The sequence below is a fragment of the Rhodamnia argentea genome, chromosome 9, assembly GCF_020921035.1.
Source record: "Rhodamnia argentea isolate NSW1041297 chromosome 9, ASM2092103v1, whole genome shotgun sequence".
Taxonomy (NCBI): Eukaryota; Viridiplantae; Streptophyta; class Magnoliopsida; order Myrtales; family Myrtaceae; genus Rhodamnia; species Rhodamnia argentea.
Window position 1 is genome coordinate 22,389,565 of NC_063158.1, and position 14,995 is coordinate 22,404,559.

General features: G+C 39.3%; 1 protein-coding gene across 1 annotated transcript; it reads left to right on the forward strand.

Moving 5' to 3' along the window:
* The first annotated feature begins 1,866 nt into the window (after positions 1 to 1,866).
* Positions 1,867 to 8,534, forward strand: LOC115739706 (auxin response factor 3). The gene is made up of 10 exons (XM_030672928.2): positions 1,867 to 2,552; positions 2,795 to 2,851; positions 3,053 to 3,235; positions 3,367 to 3,451; positions 3,577 to 3,667; positions 3,742 to 3,906; positions 5,432 to 5,551; positions 5,632 to 5,707; positions 6,696 to 6,855; positions 6,946 to 8,534. The coding sequence occupies exons 1-10, from the start codon at positions 2,226 to 2,228 to the stop codon at positions 7,854 to 7,856; spliced, it is 2,175 nt and encodes a 724-aa protein (XP_030528788.1). The 5' UTR covers positions 1,867 to 2,225; the 3' UTR covers positions 7,857 to 8,534.
* The last annotated feature ends 6,461 nt before the right edge of the window (positions 8,535 to 14,995 follow it).

Here is a 14,995-nt window from a genome sequence, read left to right on the forward strand (position 1 = left end):
TCATGCGGATTGCGCTACACAGTGTGCTAGATCAAACAACAATTCAATTAAGTTGGGCAGCACCCGGCTAATCAGAGAGATTGTCAGATGGTGTTAGTTCAATATCAGTACTTCCCTTGACAAGTCTTAGAAGTATAGTGATCATGCACAGTAACTTTTTATGAGAGGCCTACACATTTTGCACCGTCTGTTGCATTGAGCTTTAGCATAAAAAGAGAACCCTATCAGAGAACCCCATCACTAATGGGTCCATGAAACCAATGACAGTAATTTTTTTTAGGGGGGTTTGCATTTTCCTAGAGTAAATCTAGGATTGGGCTGTGTTGGGAAGAACTTGATTGATGCGTTTGGTTTTAAACTCCCTCAAAATTGTTGTAAGTTGTTACGATGGTAAAGGCGCTATAATCGTGAGACGTTTGTCAAGTACCTTATGAAAATTGCATGTCAATTTTCATTATTGGAATCTTCAAAATCTCTGGCGAGAGGTCACATATCTTGAAAACACTCTCACTCGATCGTGCTGAACGTCGGAATCCCAGCGCTAAAGAATATTGTTACACCAAGAGGTACATTTTACGAATTTATTTCAGTTCTACATTATAACAACAAAGCAATCTTTTTCCTTATTTGATGTGCGGGTTCATATATGCTCATTCCATCATCGTAGAAGTCATATCTTGTTCGGGTCAAGTTCGGTAGGCTCTCTTACCCCATAAAGCATTCCCTGTCCTCATCGGATCATCTAAGTTAAGAAAAGCTTATTTCAAATGCGTTACTATTTTTATGTTATTATGTTTGAATACATTTGAGAGAAATCTTTAGACATCCCGAATGAGGAATTTTGTAACTCAATTCCCAACTCACTCCGCCCTTGTCGATGTTCAACTCGATTTTAATCAAGGAAAACGATATGCCATATTAGCTATCGTCTCCACCCGCTCCTTTCCACTTGTATGCTCGAGCTGGAGATCAACATGAGACCGTGGAAACATCTTTCACCGACTCGATCGTTAACTCGAACAACCTCCGAGGAGGTAAATGTTCCCCAATAATTTCGTGTAATCCCAGAATGAACGTGCTCTTAGTACGCAACAAATTTTGCCAAAACAAATGAAACGAGGAAAGAAAAACCCTCTTCGCTTCACCTCCACTTCCATCTCGACCAAATCTCCAGAGACCCAGTTCGTGTGGAAGAAGGTAATCAATCCGAAGAAAGCGGGTGGGATATGAGTGAGATTTGAGGGGGTCGATGGGGACAGAAAAGACATCCCGCGCAAATACAGGGGGGGCCGTACAGAAAAACCCACTGCAAAGAACCCCTGCAGCGAAGCAGGCCATTCTCTTTTCAGTCTCCCTGGTGTTTTTTAACTACGTCTTTTATTTAATTCCCCTCCAAAAGCTTCACGAGAAATACAAACCCCAGGAATATAAAAATTTCAAAATTGAAGTCCTCCTCTCTCTCTCTCTCTCTCTGTCTCTTCTGCCACACATCGCTCAGCAGTTGCAGGAGCAGCAGCTGCTCCTGTTGCAGGAGCAGTGCTGCAACTCTGCTTGCGGATTAGAGGGAAAAAAAAAGAGAAAAACAGCAGTCCACTACTGACATTAACAACCAAAAGGAAAAGGGAGAGAGAAAAAGATACCCACCACTGAATTGTAATGTAATGGTACGACTGAATTGTAATATAATGGTGGGGAAGAGGATAAACTGTTGGTCGGATCATTGTTCAACCTAAAGACCACATTTTTAACCCCCCCCATTTAGAAATTATAATCTGAAATCTTGATTTACTCTTCTGCCTTTTGGAGCAAAAGATAAAAATGGGATCTTGATTTTCTTTCAGAACCAAGAATGCCCCCCCTTTTCACCCCCACCAAGAAAAAAAACTCCCAAAAAACAAAAATCCCCACGAAAAGAAGCTAGAGAGAGAGAGAGAGAGAGGGGGGGGAGGTTGCCTTTCTATTTTTCCTTTCTTTGTAATTCATGGCTCCTCTGCTTTTTGGCAAATGCAAAAGCTGTCCTTCAAATTACGGTCATGACCACTTCTCCTCCTCCTGAGCCTCCCTCCACACCGGTCTCTCACTCTAGCTCTCCTCCTACTCTTTAACTCTCACTCTCCCTCCTCTCCTTAGCTCTCGCTCACCATCTTCCCAGATTCGCCGGCGCGGTATTGCTAGCCCGGCCATTTTCACCGTTTGCTGGATAAAGATCGGGGCAAGAAGAAGAGATGATTGATCTCAACACGGTGGAGGACGACGAAACCCCGTCGTCCGGCTCTTCCCCTGCCTCCTCTCTGTCCTCTGCTATAAGCGCTTCGAATATTAACTCCAACCCCACGAACCCCGCTTCTTCTTCTTCTTCTTCATCTTCGTGCTCTCCCTTGTGTTTGGAGCTGTGGCATGCCTGTGCTGGTCCTCTGATTTCGCTTCCCAAGAACGGCTCTTTGGTGGTTTACTTCCCGCAGGGACACTTGGAGCACGTCTCTGATTTTCCCGCTTCCGTGTTTGATCTCCCTTCTCAAATTTTCTGTCGTGTTGTTGATGTCAAGCTCCATGTAAGAATTTCGTGCCCTGTTCATATATCGTATTTGCTTGTAGCAAAATTTTTTAGTGTTTATTATGAAATTTTGTCACGAGGGTCTAATCTGTTCAATTTCAGCTGACTTGGTCATAATTGATTTGTGGGTCGTTGCGTCTGTCGTGTAGTTTCTTCCATTGGGGAAAAAGGGCTCTGTCTTTTTTTTTATTTTTTTTGCGGGGTGAATTTATGTCGAAATGCTTGTTTTTTGTGTGACAGGCTGATGCGAGCACAGACGACGTTTATGCGCAGGTTTCGCTGATTCCTGAAAGAGAGGTGAGGTTTGCTAATTTTGTCTAATCTTTCGAGTCTCAGATGCTGACGGTATTCACCATAAAAGATAAGGGAACGTACCCTGTCGATCGTGTACTCAGGGGAGGTTTATTAACTTTTCGGATTTGGCTTGGTTGAGAAGTGTATTGGAAAAGGGTCTTGTGTTGATGGAAGATAACTTTGGCTGCATTGTGTACTCTGCAGCAAATTGAGCATAAATTGCGCGAAGGGGACAATGAAATAGACTTGGATGAGGATGAAATTGAACCAGCTGTGAAGTCTTCGACGCCTCACATGTTCTGCAAGACTCTGACTGCTTCAGACACAAGCACTCATGGCGGTTTCTCTGTTCCTCGACGAGCTGCTGAGGACTGCTTCCCTCCACTGGTATTGCATTTCAATTTAGCCTCTGCATTGAGACAGCCTTATTAGTTTACGCTTACATCCAGCTAATGCCATTTCGTTGGGTGGGGTTTGATTTATTTAGCTTGCTTAGACTTAGTACGCTGTCAATGCAGGATTATAATCAACAAAGGCCTTCTCAGGAGCTTGTAGCTAAAGATTTGCATGGCCTAGAATGGAGATTCAGACATATATACCGGGGTATCATACCAGAGTCCTCATCTTCCTTTTCCTTCTGTTGGCATTGATTTTATCTTTTGGTGTGGTTGTCATAGATTTTTTTTTTTTTCAAGTAGTTATTTTATTGGGTGCGTATGTGTGAGCAGGACAGCCGCGCAGGCATTTGCTCACTACAGGATGGAGTGCATTTGTAAACCGGAAGAAGCTAGTCTCTGGGGATGCCGTGCTGTTCCTTAGGTATTAAAGCATCGTGCTGCAATTTATCAACTTTGGTTAAGAGTTTGAAATTCATGTACTTTATCAAAACCCAGGGCTTCGAATGGAGAATTGAGATTGGGAGTTCGAAGGGCAATTCAAGTTAAAGGAGCTTCTACTTTTCCATCTCTTTGCATCCAGACCCTGAATCAGAGTGCCCTTATGGATGTACCAAAGGCTATATCTCTTGGAACTGCCTTCAATGTTTACTATGATCCAAGGTACTTGACTGGACTGTACTTATCAATTCTGACAATACAGTGAGGCCAATTGTACGAATGAAAGCTACCTTAGACTGGAGTTTTATTCAGCTTGTAGCTATACATTTTGGAGCTAAAATATCCCAGACAACTAGTTGAACTCTTTAATCCTCATGCGTGTTTGAAACCGGTTTTGGTCAATTTCAAGCCTGGGTCATGTCTCTCTTTGTCACATGTTGTGAAGAGACCTTGCATTGTTTTGAAAATCTTTTCATGTCATGACACTTGCAAGTGGTCAGCCAATGGTCCTGATACTGATTTTACAGGTCTTCATTGTGAAACATTGGTACATTCTTTGAAAGCAAGGAGTTAATGAACTTCCTAACTGGTCATGCTATGTTATCTTGGGGTAATTAATGTGTGCACTATTTGGGACGACTCGTGTTTTTGCTCGATTATTCCCCCATCATCCACTAATTTAAGCCTTTTCTCCTTGCATTGATAATTAACACTCATGCATGTGATGATACATGCTGCAGAGTGTAAAACTGTTAGAGCTACTTGATTTGGACAATCCCTTGGTTGCTGGTCTTTATGAGGTTTAGCTGCCCACGTTTTGCTGGATAATACAAATCTTATAGGACTAGTAACATTTCTGGGAATTGTTATTCGGATTGCTCAAGTTGTTCCATGAGTACTTGGCTAGGGTGTCTGTAGACTGTAATTGTATGTGCTGAGTTGCCATGTTCAAAGCGACAATTTTTTTTCACAATTTGTCATTGTTGAAATAGCACAAACTTTTCTCAGTATCAAGCGACACTTTATGTTGATAAAGCATGGATTTAGAACATGTCAAGTTGTGTAGGTTTCGAATTAATTGTGATTGTAAACAAGAATTTGAGTAATTTTTCTCGAATTTGTCATGTCAGAAATTATCTCTGTTATATACATTAGAGTTGAAGTTAGCTTGCTTGAGAATGTCTGAGAATTGAATGGACGGTCATCTTGCCGTTTTTGTTCTATTTATATACCTCAGGCAGGTCTTAAACGTGTGGAAGCATGGATTAATATTTTGTGATGTTCTACCTTGACTACTTTTTCTCAGAATACTGCTACTACACTTAACAATGTCAAATCTGTATCTTTCATTTATTGATGCCGATACTTTTGGCTTTTCAAATTGCTCTATTACCATGTCATCTTAGTTCTTCTATAAAAGATTCCCATTTCCCATGATCAAATAAACGAATAGTGCTTAGTGATGTAATTGCTATATTCGATGGTTGATATTGCGATCACTGGGAGCTTTACCCAGGACATCATTTGATGTTTAATTGTAAATGCTATGGGCTATTTATGCTGGTCCATTTTCTGAACTAGTGGATTGCTTTGCCTATGACCCTACTCAGTTTGCTTTTGATGTTATAGTCCTTTACAACTTGAGGTAATGTCTGTATGAAGTGGTAGGTCCAATTACTGGCGATGACTGTCTAGTTCTTGTTCACGCCATAATTTCTCTTTGATATGTGCATCATTGATTTTGCAGAGCCAGCTCATCTGAGTTCCTAATACCAGCTCGTAGGTTTTTCAAGAGCCTTAACCATTCTCTTGCTCCTGGCATGAGGTTCAAGATGCGTTTTGAAGCTGAGGATACGGCAGAGAGAAGGTTCAATTCTTTGGCGTGCTTACTGTTTGTATTGACGAATGCTTTTGCAGCCTTCCTTATATGAATTCTTTCCATGGCAGACATTCGGGTCTGATAGCCAACATAAGTGACATGGATCCTGTTAGATGGCCGAGTTCGAAATGGAGGTGTCTGTCGGTGAGTTCGTGTTTGCAAACTTGTTTACATGCCTATGTGGCCATGAAATTTAGGTCTGGGCCCTTATAATGCATCTAGCCTTTTCCCTCGAACAAAAAAATAATGATACCTATGCATCTAAGCTATTGCACACCATTTTATACAAGTGGAGTGTGTTATTTGACTTGGAGGGTTCAAATAGATTCGTGACTTAATAAAGAGAACCTTACATGATGTTCTATGGAAAGTGTGTGATGAATCTTTACCTTTGGGAAAGTTTTTGTGATGGTATAAGTGCTGATGATGATGCCTGGAAAAATTAGTTGAAAGGATCATCTTCATTGTTTGTTTCAATAGTCTACAGCAATCCCATCCTGTCTTTGCTGTTTTCAGTTGAAAGATGCGTCCATTCCTGCACTCGTACACTGGACTGTTTATGCTAACTCGAGAACTATATAGCCCATGAAAGTTGAGAGCTTAAGGCCATGTTTGAAGAATTTACTCAATATTTCCTGTAAATTCTCTCTTAAGTACATCTGACGATGTACTGTTATTTCTGGTGAACCTTTCTGTAGTAGGGACAGAACTTCAGGACAAGTCATATTTGTTACTTGCCCTAAAGTAGGTAAAAGAAAACACTCAGAATTTAAATTGTATGTCTTTTTCACTTGAAACTTGTTGGAAAGGTGTTTGTCGCAATTTTCTTCATAAACTGCATGATTTGTACTTTTGTTGCTCGTGGTTGTTACTGAATCCAAATAGATCCGTTCCTGATAGTTAGTTACTTACATTTATTTGTTTTTCATTACTGAATATTGAATGAAAGCTGCTTCTAAGCGCTTGGCGTGTGTTTCAATAACTTATCATTGAGAAAGAAAGCAGAAGTGCATAATCCTCGGAAACCAAACTGGCTAGACAGTTCAATATGTCTCTTTCAGGAATTGACATCGCACAATAATCAAAATCGTATGATGCGTGACTTTGAAGTTAGCCGGTACCTAATTTGCAGGTTAGGTGGGATGACGTTGAGCCTGGTCGTGGAAGTAGGATTTGTCCATGGGAACTTGAGCCATCCGGTTCAGTTTCCAATCCAATTGGTTTTATGTTGCCTGGTTCCAAGCGGACCAGGTTCGGAATACCTTCCATGAAACCAGAATATCCAGTTCCAAGTAGGTTTTGTGCTCTAAACTTTTTGTTTGAGACACAATTTTCTCTTTTCTGTTTGTCTTTACACTACTGAACTGTGATGAACCTGACAGATGGAATCGGAGCATCGGACTTTGGGGAATCTTTCAGGTTCCAGAAGGTCTTGCAAGGTCAAGAAAACTTGGGTTTTAGCACTCCTTATGATGGTATTGAAACTCAAAGTCATCTGCTATCTGAAGTGAGGAGGCGTTACCCTGATGATTCAGGTGGTTCTGAAGCTGCTGCCACCAGAAATGGCATGACAAACTTATCCGTGAATGCTGGTGTCACTTACAAAGGCATGGGCTTCTGCGAATCTTTTCGGTTTCGTGAGGTCTTGCAAGGTCAAGAAACATTTGCCAACCCACCATTTACAAGACCCAGGTTTACCAATGGAGCCCAAGGAAATGGTGCATTTGGTGGTCGTGATGGCTTTCAAATGGTTCCGTCCAGGATCGGTTGCTCTGCCCCGCATCAGGGCTCAGACCATCGTTTCAGTCTTCCAGTTTCCTCGGTACAAGTTTCTTCACCATCTTCAGTGTTAGTGTTCCACCAGTCGAGCAGGAAAAGCTCCAACAGGAGTTCTCTTTGTAATACATTGTCATGGGATGAGAAGTTCTCTTCGCCAATGAAGGCGAGTTTTGGTGGCACGATGTCGCTGGGTTTGTTGAATGAACAGAATAGATTGAGTTTCCCTCATTCTTCCATTTTGCTGCCATCGGAGGGCATAGTTAGTGAGGACATGTCCCGGCCTTTGAAGAGTAGTTGCCGTCTCTTCGGCATATCATTGACCGAAGGAAGAGATGTTGCCCACAAGGAAGCTAACATGAGCCCGTCTAGGTTGAATGACGAAGCCCTTTTTCTTGGTCATATTGGAGAGAACTTCCATCCAAAGGCTAATATGAGCAGGGTGGTTGGGAGCAATTGCACGAGAGTACTCGACCTGCATCCTGTGAGTGATGTGCTCTTTGATGTCGCATCCTAGAGACAATGTTATATTGGGAAACCCCACCCCCAGAAAATTGTGTATTCAGAAGTAGGGAAGGTAGTGGAAATTTGACCTCTTAAGCTTTCACTTCTTTTGGCTGATTTAATATGGTGAAGCCATGCTGTCATGTGAGTGGAGACTATTTGTCCATGTGAATTTGAAGTTTGCGTATCGCAGCAAGTGCAAAACCAATTGTGGTGCATGGGGTTACCGCCTCATGTGATTTTGAAGATGCTTGCATTTGTCAAGAACGGCTAAAGATTGAAGGTCCACACGGCGTGTGATTTCATCTGGACAGCCTTTGCTTCCAGGCAAGTACTTTTGCACTTTGTCAAAGCTAGCATTTGCATGTGTCCTGTCTTTTCAGCTCTTTCGCACTGCTTTCATTTGTGGGGGAAAGGGGGAAAAAAAAAACCCTCGAAGAGGATGATTGCGATTGCTGAAGCCGATGCAGCATGTGGGGAGATGTTTCTGCTGGTGTAATTTGAATTCGATATCTGGTGTCTGTGCTAAGGGAATGAAAGGCATGTTCTTGTTTGTATGATTTTGCAAAGACGATTATCTGTTCAAGCTTCGTTCGAGTACGTGAACCGCTGCGATACACGTACAATCGTACTCATGTCCCTGATGCTACAGGACTTACCTGGGTTCTGCATCTTCTGAAGAGTTGCGATATCTTGATGCCTCTTTTAAATGTGTCCACCGTTGCATAACGCTTGCTGCATCGTCTTGAGTGTCATAGATTGTCATGTGCTTATGTGAAACTTGGATGCAAAGTTTATTGTAAGAACTTCATGCGTCCGTGAAACGAAGAAAGGGTTTTATGTTCATTTATTTTTATAGGCGATACAAAGCGATTTTTTTTAGAATTTTTTTAAAATTATTTACGTTTCGTGAAATAAACGGATTCTATGAAAGTAATTTGTTGAAACAATCAATACATCAAGAAGTTTTGATATCGAATGATAATTTTGATCGAGCATGCGATCTTCCTTGATCCCAAGAGGGCATTTGATTCTACACTCGCTGGAGATATCCTTTACGAGGGAGGGCATTTGTGTTAGTCATATCGATCGGTGGAAGAGCCCGGTTGTTCGAATTTGTCGAATTGTCTTGATTTCAAGAGCAGAAAGATCTTCATTGATAGGGATTATAGGACCACCATCTTGTAACGGTTAACCAATTTTCAGGCCGCCCATAAACGACGGTGCTAACTACATTTACTGGAAAATGCGAAATGAAAGTCTCGGCACAATCCCCAAAAAAGGGACAAGACGACTACCTTAAATGCTAAAGCCATTCATGTAATTTATTGTGCTCTATCTGCTTCCAAGTTTAACAGAGTTTCTTCTCAAATGTTGGCACCTAATTTGTCGCTCAAATATCTTTCGTAAATTTCATAAAAATTGTGAATCGAGTCGCCAATAATGAGAATTTAGCTTGAAAAAACGATATTAAGTTCGAATTGGCCTGATAGGTGGCCAGGTCTCCTTTGATGAATTCGGCCACACTTCTCTTGGCTTGGCCGAAGTCCGCACGTGATTAATGGAAAAATTATTGAAAAAATCCTAAACTTATTACAATTGTACCAATTCAGTTTTAAATTTTTTTTTGGCCAATTAAGTCTTAAACATTTTGTATTGATGTCAATTCAGTCAATCTGTCCAACTTTGTTTAGCCGGTGTTAACGTGATAATTTTTAATAAAATTTTAACATTTTTTCAATATTTTATTTTATTTTTTTATCAAATTTTTTAATTTTCTTCTCATTCTTCCTTCAACCAGTTTTTGGATCGGCGAGACCGGCCTTGCCCATCCATGGTGAGGTCGAGCCTCGCATTATTGGGCCCAGCAATGGCGAGGCTTGGCCTCGCCACGCCGGCCCTCGCCTCTGGAAGAAGAAGGAGAAAAAAAAAATAAAAAGAAAGAAATGGATGAATGAATAGATACTAAATAATTTGAAAGTTATCAAAATTTAATGAACAAGATGTCCATGCCAGCGTAGGTGTCCACGTCGGCGTCGGCTGGATTGAATTGGTTCGGATGTAATATGTTTAGGACTCAATTGACAATAGAAAATGTTTATGATTGAATTGGCATAATTGTAATGAGTTTATGATTTTTTGGTAATTTTCTCTGTGATTAACATGTCTCATTCCAATTCAGCATATATACATGTCTAAACAAATGCCATGTTTGATAGTTATGATAAAAATCAATCATATTTTTGTGCTAGTTTCCCGCTCAAGATAGGATAAGGTCGGATATAAGAGCTTGGATAAAATATTCCCCGTTGGAGGTAGGATAAAGTTAGATATGGTTTCTTATGTCGATGGTATAAAGTCTATTTTTCTCCAATAGCAAACTTCTTAATTTACTAAAATTAAAATTGTAACTAAATCCAAATAATATCTAAATTATAATATGGAATAAGAAATACAAAATCAAAAATCAAAAATAATAATTTTAGTTTTTATTAATGAATATTTTTTTTATAAATTTTGATTGCTTTCTAGGTTAATATCATAGAAAATCACAAATTGGCACACACGTGACAAATTTATCTAAAATTAATTTTTTAACAATAAAAAATCCTAAGCTGGTACCTACCATCCGTTAGTTTTTTTAAAAATTTTACCATAAAATTGTTAAGTTGGATGACAAGTGATAATTAACAAGTGTACCAATTTGGGATTTTTACTCTTTATTTGTCAAATGTGTACTAATTAAAGATTTTTCATGATATTAAATCTATTCAACGGAAATTAACGGAGGGTGAATTTATCACGGATGTATCAATTTGGAGTTTTTAGTGGTTAAAAAATTAGTTTGAGATAAATTTGTCATAGGTGTATCGGTGTGGAGTTTTGATGGTAAAAAAAATTAATGTGGGGTAAATTTGTTACATGTGTACCAGTTTGAGTTTTTTTATAGTATTAACCCTTATTTCTATTCTATAATAGATAATTATAGATATATATGTATTTAGTGTTTATATTTATTAGAATATCTAAGGTATATTATTTTAGGTATTTAGTATAGTTTGTCACATGTGTATCGGTTTGAGGTTTTTTTTTTATATTATTAACCCTTCTTTCTATTCTATGATAAATACTTATATATATGTATATATGTATTTAGTGTTTATATTTAGTAGAATATTTTAGGTATATTATTATTTTAGGTATTTAGTATAGTTTGTTATTTAATAACATTTAATTAAGGAAGGATGAAACAGAATAATAAAAAAATAAAAAAGAGAGGGACAAATAATAAAAATAAGTAAATAAAAATGAAGTAGAAGAACCAAGATTTTTAATGAACAAAATTAAATTCCAAAAGGATATTTTTGATTCTCGAACAATGAGGAGCAAACGGATTTAAAAAAAAAAGCCCATCCTCTCCTTCTCATTCTCCTCCATACTCAGGTTCACTTTGTCACGACTCATTCATTGGTCTTTGGTTGATGTCGAAGCTCCACAAAAACGACGAGAAAGTTGAAATTCATTCTCTTTGATAACTCTCCAATTCATGTTCAAACTTCACGAAGCGCCGAGAGAGTTGAAACATGGTACTTTCGGAATCGCAAAGGTGGATGCTGATGCGCTCTCTCTCTCTCTGTCTCTGTCTCTCTCTCCATATATATATTACTAGATTAGGCATTTGCTGACGAAGCAATCTCGTCGATGTCGCTGTAATCCCAATTACGTTTATTATCATGGTCGAACTTGTGTCTTTGAAATACAGCAATGAGGTCCTTTGCTATTGAGAGCATACAATAATCACGGATTGATTGCTCGAGGTTGGCTTTGTCCGTTCATTTGTGCTTTCTTTAGTAGTGAATAGTGAGGGATCTCCCTTTGTGGACTTTTGAGTTCACTTACATTGATATACAGTTCTTACCAAATAATACACATGACAGGATATGAACATTAATGGCACAATGGATAATATCTAGCAAAGCCTTTGGATTTCATAGTTTGTTTGGGCTCCGGTCGATGTGCTTATGTTTGGATCGGTCGATGACCGCGATGCATCGCAGTTCCTCATCCGCAAGAATGATGATGTGGCACGAGATATCCGCTCCGGCCACTTATGCTTCCTATAATGGATCTCTAACTTGATGTTTCGCCCGAGTGATCGGAGTCCTCCTAGTTTTCAAAGACTGGTTCACTGAGCTACATCTTCTCCTTTACCATCAAGCCATGTTGTTGTCGCGGCTCATATCTACATACGAAGAATATGCGGCGTGTTTTCCAGTTCAACTACTTTAAACGGTTCTCAAGTCCAGCAGCCGATTACTGATCGCTTGGAGATGGTAGATAGAACGAGTGCAAAGAAAAGCATGATAGGAGAGCTGATGCGTGCGTGAGATGGGTGAGATGCGTTTTGAGCGATTACCGAAGGAAGTATGGATAGATCAGAGTATTTGGGGATGGATGTCAATGATGAATGGATGCAAATGGGGGATAGAATATGATCTCCACCGAGGCATAAAGAACACACCATCAACCGAATATTTAGATCGGGATTGGCAAAGGATATAGGCCTTCGAGATAGGAAAGATCATCATCAAGGCCCAAAGGATTACCACCAGCTAAGGATATGGAGCTTTTTTGGTTCACCATCAATGAGTAATCCAATCTGCAAGGATAAAGAAACCAGGATAGGAATTATCTACTCTCCAAAGGCATTCTCATGTATTCATATTCATCAAATTTGTGGTTCGCTTATAATTGAGAATTCACATCTTTTTATAGAGAAACTAATGCATAGGAAATAGACTAAACATTAAGTACGTAAGAACTACCCAACTAATAAAGACATATGAACTAGAAAATACATTAAAGTCATAGGAACCAGAAAATGCAATAAAACAATTAGAAACTAGATCTTTGGCTCTTGAAACCTATAACACAATTATGACTCATAAAGACCTAGAAACTAAGAATGCAATAATGACATAAAGACTTGAAATCTTGATTCTTCAGCCTTGTTGTTCACCTTCCAAAATTTGTCCACCAACCTTGACCAGCAAAAATAACTATCCTAGGAAATCAACATATATCCAAGAAAATTGCTCAGAACCTCCCATTGATATGTTGTTGATTAGTTTTGAAATCGTCAACTAGACCAGTGAATTGGTAACCAAATAATTGATCGGCAAGGGAAGAATCATTAACTCCTTATTCGATAGCTTGGTAGTCCATCGGCAACCATTCTTGCGTGTTGAAACTTTTCCGCACAATCGACAACTTCAACCTTAACCCATTGAAGCAATTGTAACCAGAATTTTCCTTTGTTTGAATGAATATTGATTTTGCTAGATTAATAGATGGAATCAAGTTGGATCTTAAGGATTGTTTCATTAAATGGGATGCTTCCACATTATTAACTGCATTAATCGACGATGTTTGAGTTGAGCTTGTGAGTTGATTGGTAGAGCCCGATGCTTTCGCATCAAGAATTGGATTGAAGTTTTACAATTTGATAATGGAAACTTAGATAGCCGATGCGAGCACTTTCACGTTTTCAACAAGATTGAAGTTTGTTCTGATGGGCATAATTTGAAGGCAAAAGATTCAAAATACACACAACTCAAGAAGTGAATGGAATGAATAGATTTTATCGATTCTTTTAGTTTCAACTTATTTTTCACCTTAAAGAAATGATCACAACACTTGCCTTTATATAGGTTTATTACATGACTTTTAATCTTCCTCTTAAATGAGTCATAAAATGCATCTAGTATTTCAAAGAGATGGATTCCTAGGAACTCACAAAATATTAATAATAGAAACACGTATAGATTCTTGAGAAATCACACTACGTTAAAGACTTTATCAATTCGTGCAACTGTCTTGGAAGTCGAGCAAACATCGACAACATTTCAACTGAATCGATAACTTTTCTGAATTTGGATTAATTGCTAACATGTTTGTGGTATTGCCACCAAAATTTTGATCAAGTAATGGTGCCTAGATTTGCTTGCATCCCCAACTTCACATTTTATGTCCCAATCCGGTCCGAATCGTTGGGCCGTGTCGCAAGAGGCACGTGACCCTTCTCCCGCAAGCTCGCCACCGTGTCATACATGTCTTGTTTCGCCGGCGTGAACTCCATTTCGAAGTCTCCGAGCTTCCACTCCGAGAACTTGTCCGATTTTGCTCTTGGATTCACTTCATTAGAATACCTGCTCGCACGCGCAATCCATGACTCAATCCAGAATAAAAATACGCACATGCTCCCATGTGGTGTCGAAATGAGTTTCCTGTATCAAATCATACCGCAAACAAATCAAGAGGGTCATTACAAACGAGTTTATACTGCTGCAACCTTTGTTTACTCTCTAATTGCTTCACTTGTTTCCTTGTTTACTCTTTAATTTATTCCCTTGCTTCCGTCTATTCCATCTCTGCAAATTCTTGGTATTAGCATTTTTCTCGACCTCCTCACCGGAAACTCAAAACCTAATTTTCAGCATCAATTTCACAAAACACTCTTTTGAATGGTCCGTCGAAGAGGAATCTCTTGCGCCCGGGTGTCCTTCATGGACGATCCTAGTGATAGAAGATATTACTTCATGGCTTCCCACTATGTTGTATGCAGTAAATGGATATTTGGATTAGAGTTAGTACAAGCATAGTTCAAAGACTAGACCTGTTCTTAAGAAAGACAAATCTTCAATACTTAATCCGCATAGGAGGAAACTCGAGTGCAATTGGCCGCCCGAAACTCGTTGTGGATCGCCATGTCAACATTTGTGATGCAGATGATAGGGATAACAAAATGATGAAATCTACATTCATGTCCTCTCTTTTCAGCTCTCTTGTCCTGGTTTTGTCTGAACTAGAAAGAACTCGAAAAGGGTGATTCTAGTTGATGATGATGTGCTGTTGGTGCTTGAGATTTGCTGAATTTGACACAAGAATTCTAAGGATTCAGAAAGAGTAATTATTTTGCTGGTATAATTTGAATTCCACCTCTCGTGCATCCACAAAGGGAATGAAAGGTAGGTAATCGTTTGTATGACCTATTGTAAAAACTTTCGGAAAGACTATCTCTGTTCAACTCCATTCAAGTATGTCCACGGTCGCGATCCAAGAGCCATGCTGTTCATTCCCCCGGTGCTTCTG

Coding starts and splice junctions, on each gene's coding strand:
- LOC115739706 (XM_030672928.2), top strand. CDS start 2,226: ATGATTGATCTCAACACGGTGGAGGACGACGAAACCCCGTCGTCCGGC. Junction 2,553..2,794: donor TTGTTGATGTCAAGCTCCAT/GTAAGAATTTCG, acceptor TTTGTGTGACAG/GCTGATGCGAGCACAGACGA. Junction 5,552..5,631: donor GAGGATACGGCAGAGAGAAG/GTTCAATTCTTT, acceptor TTTCCATGGCAG/ACATTCGGGTCTGATAGCCA.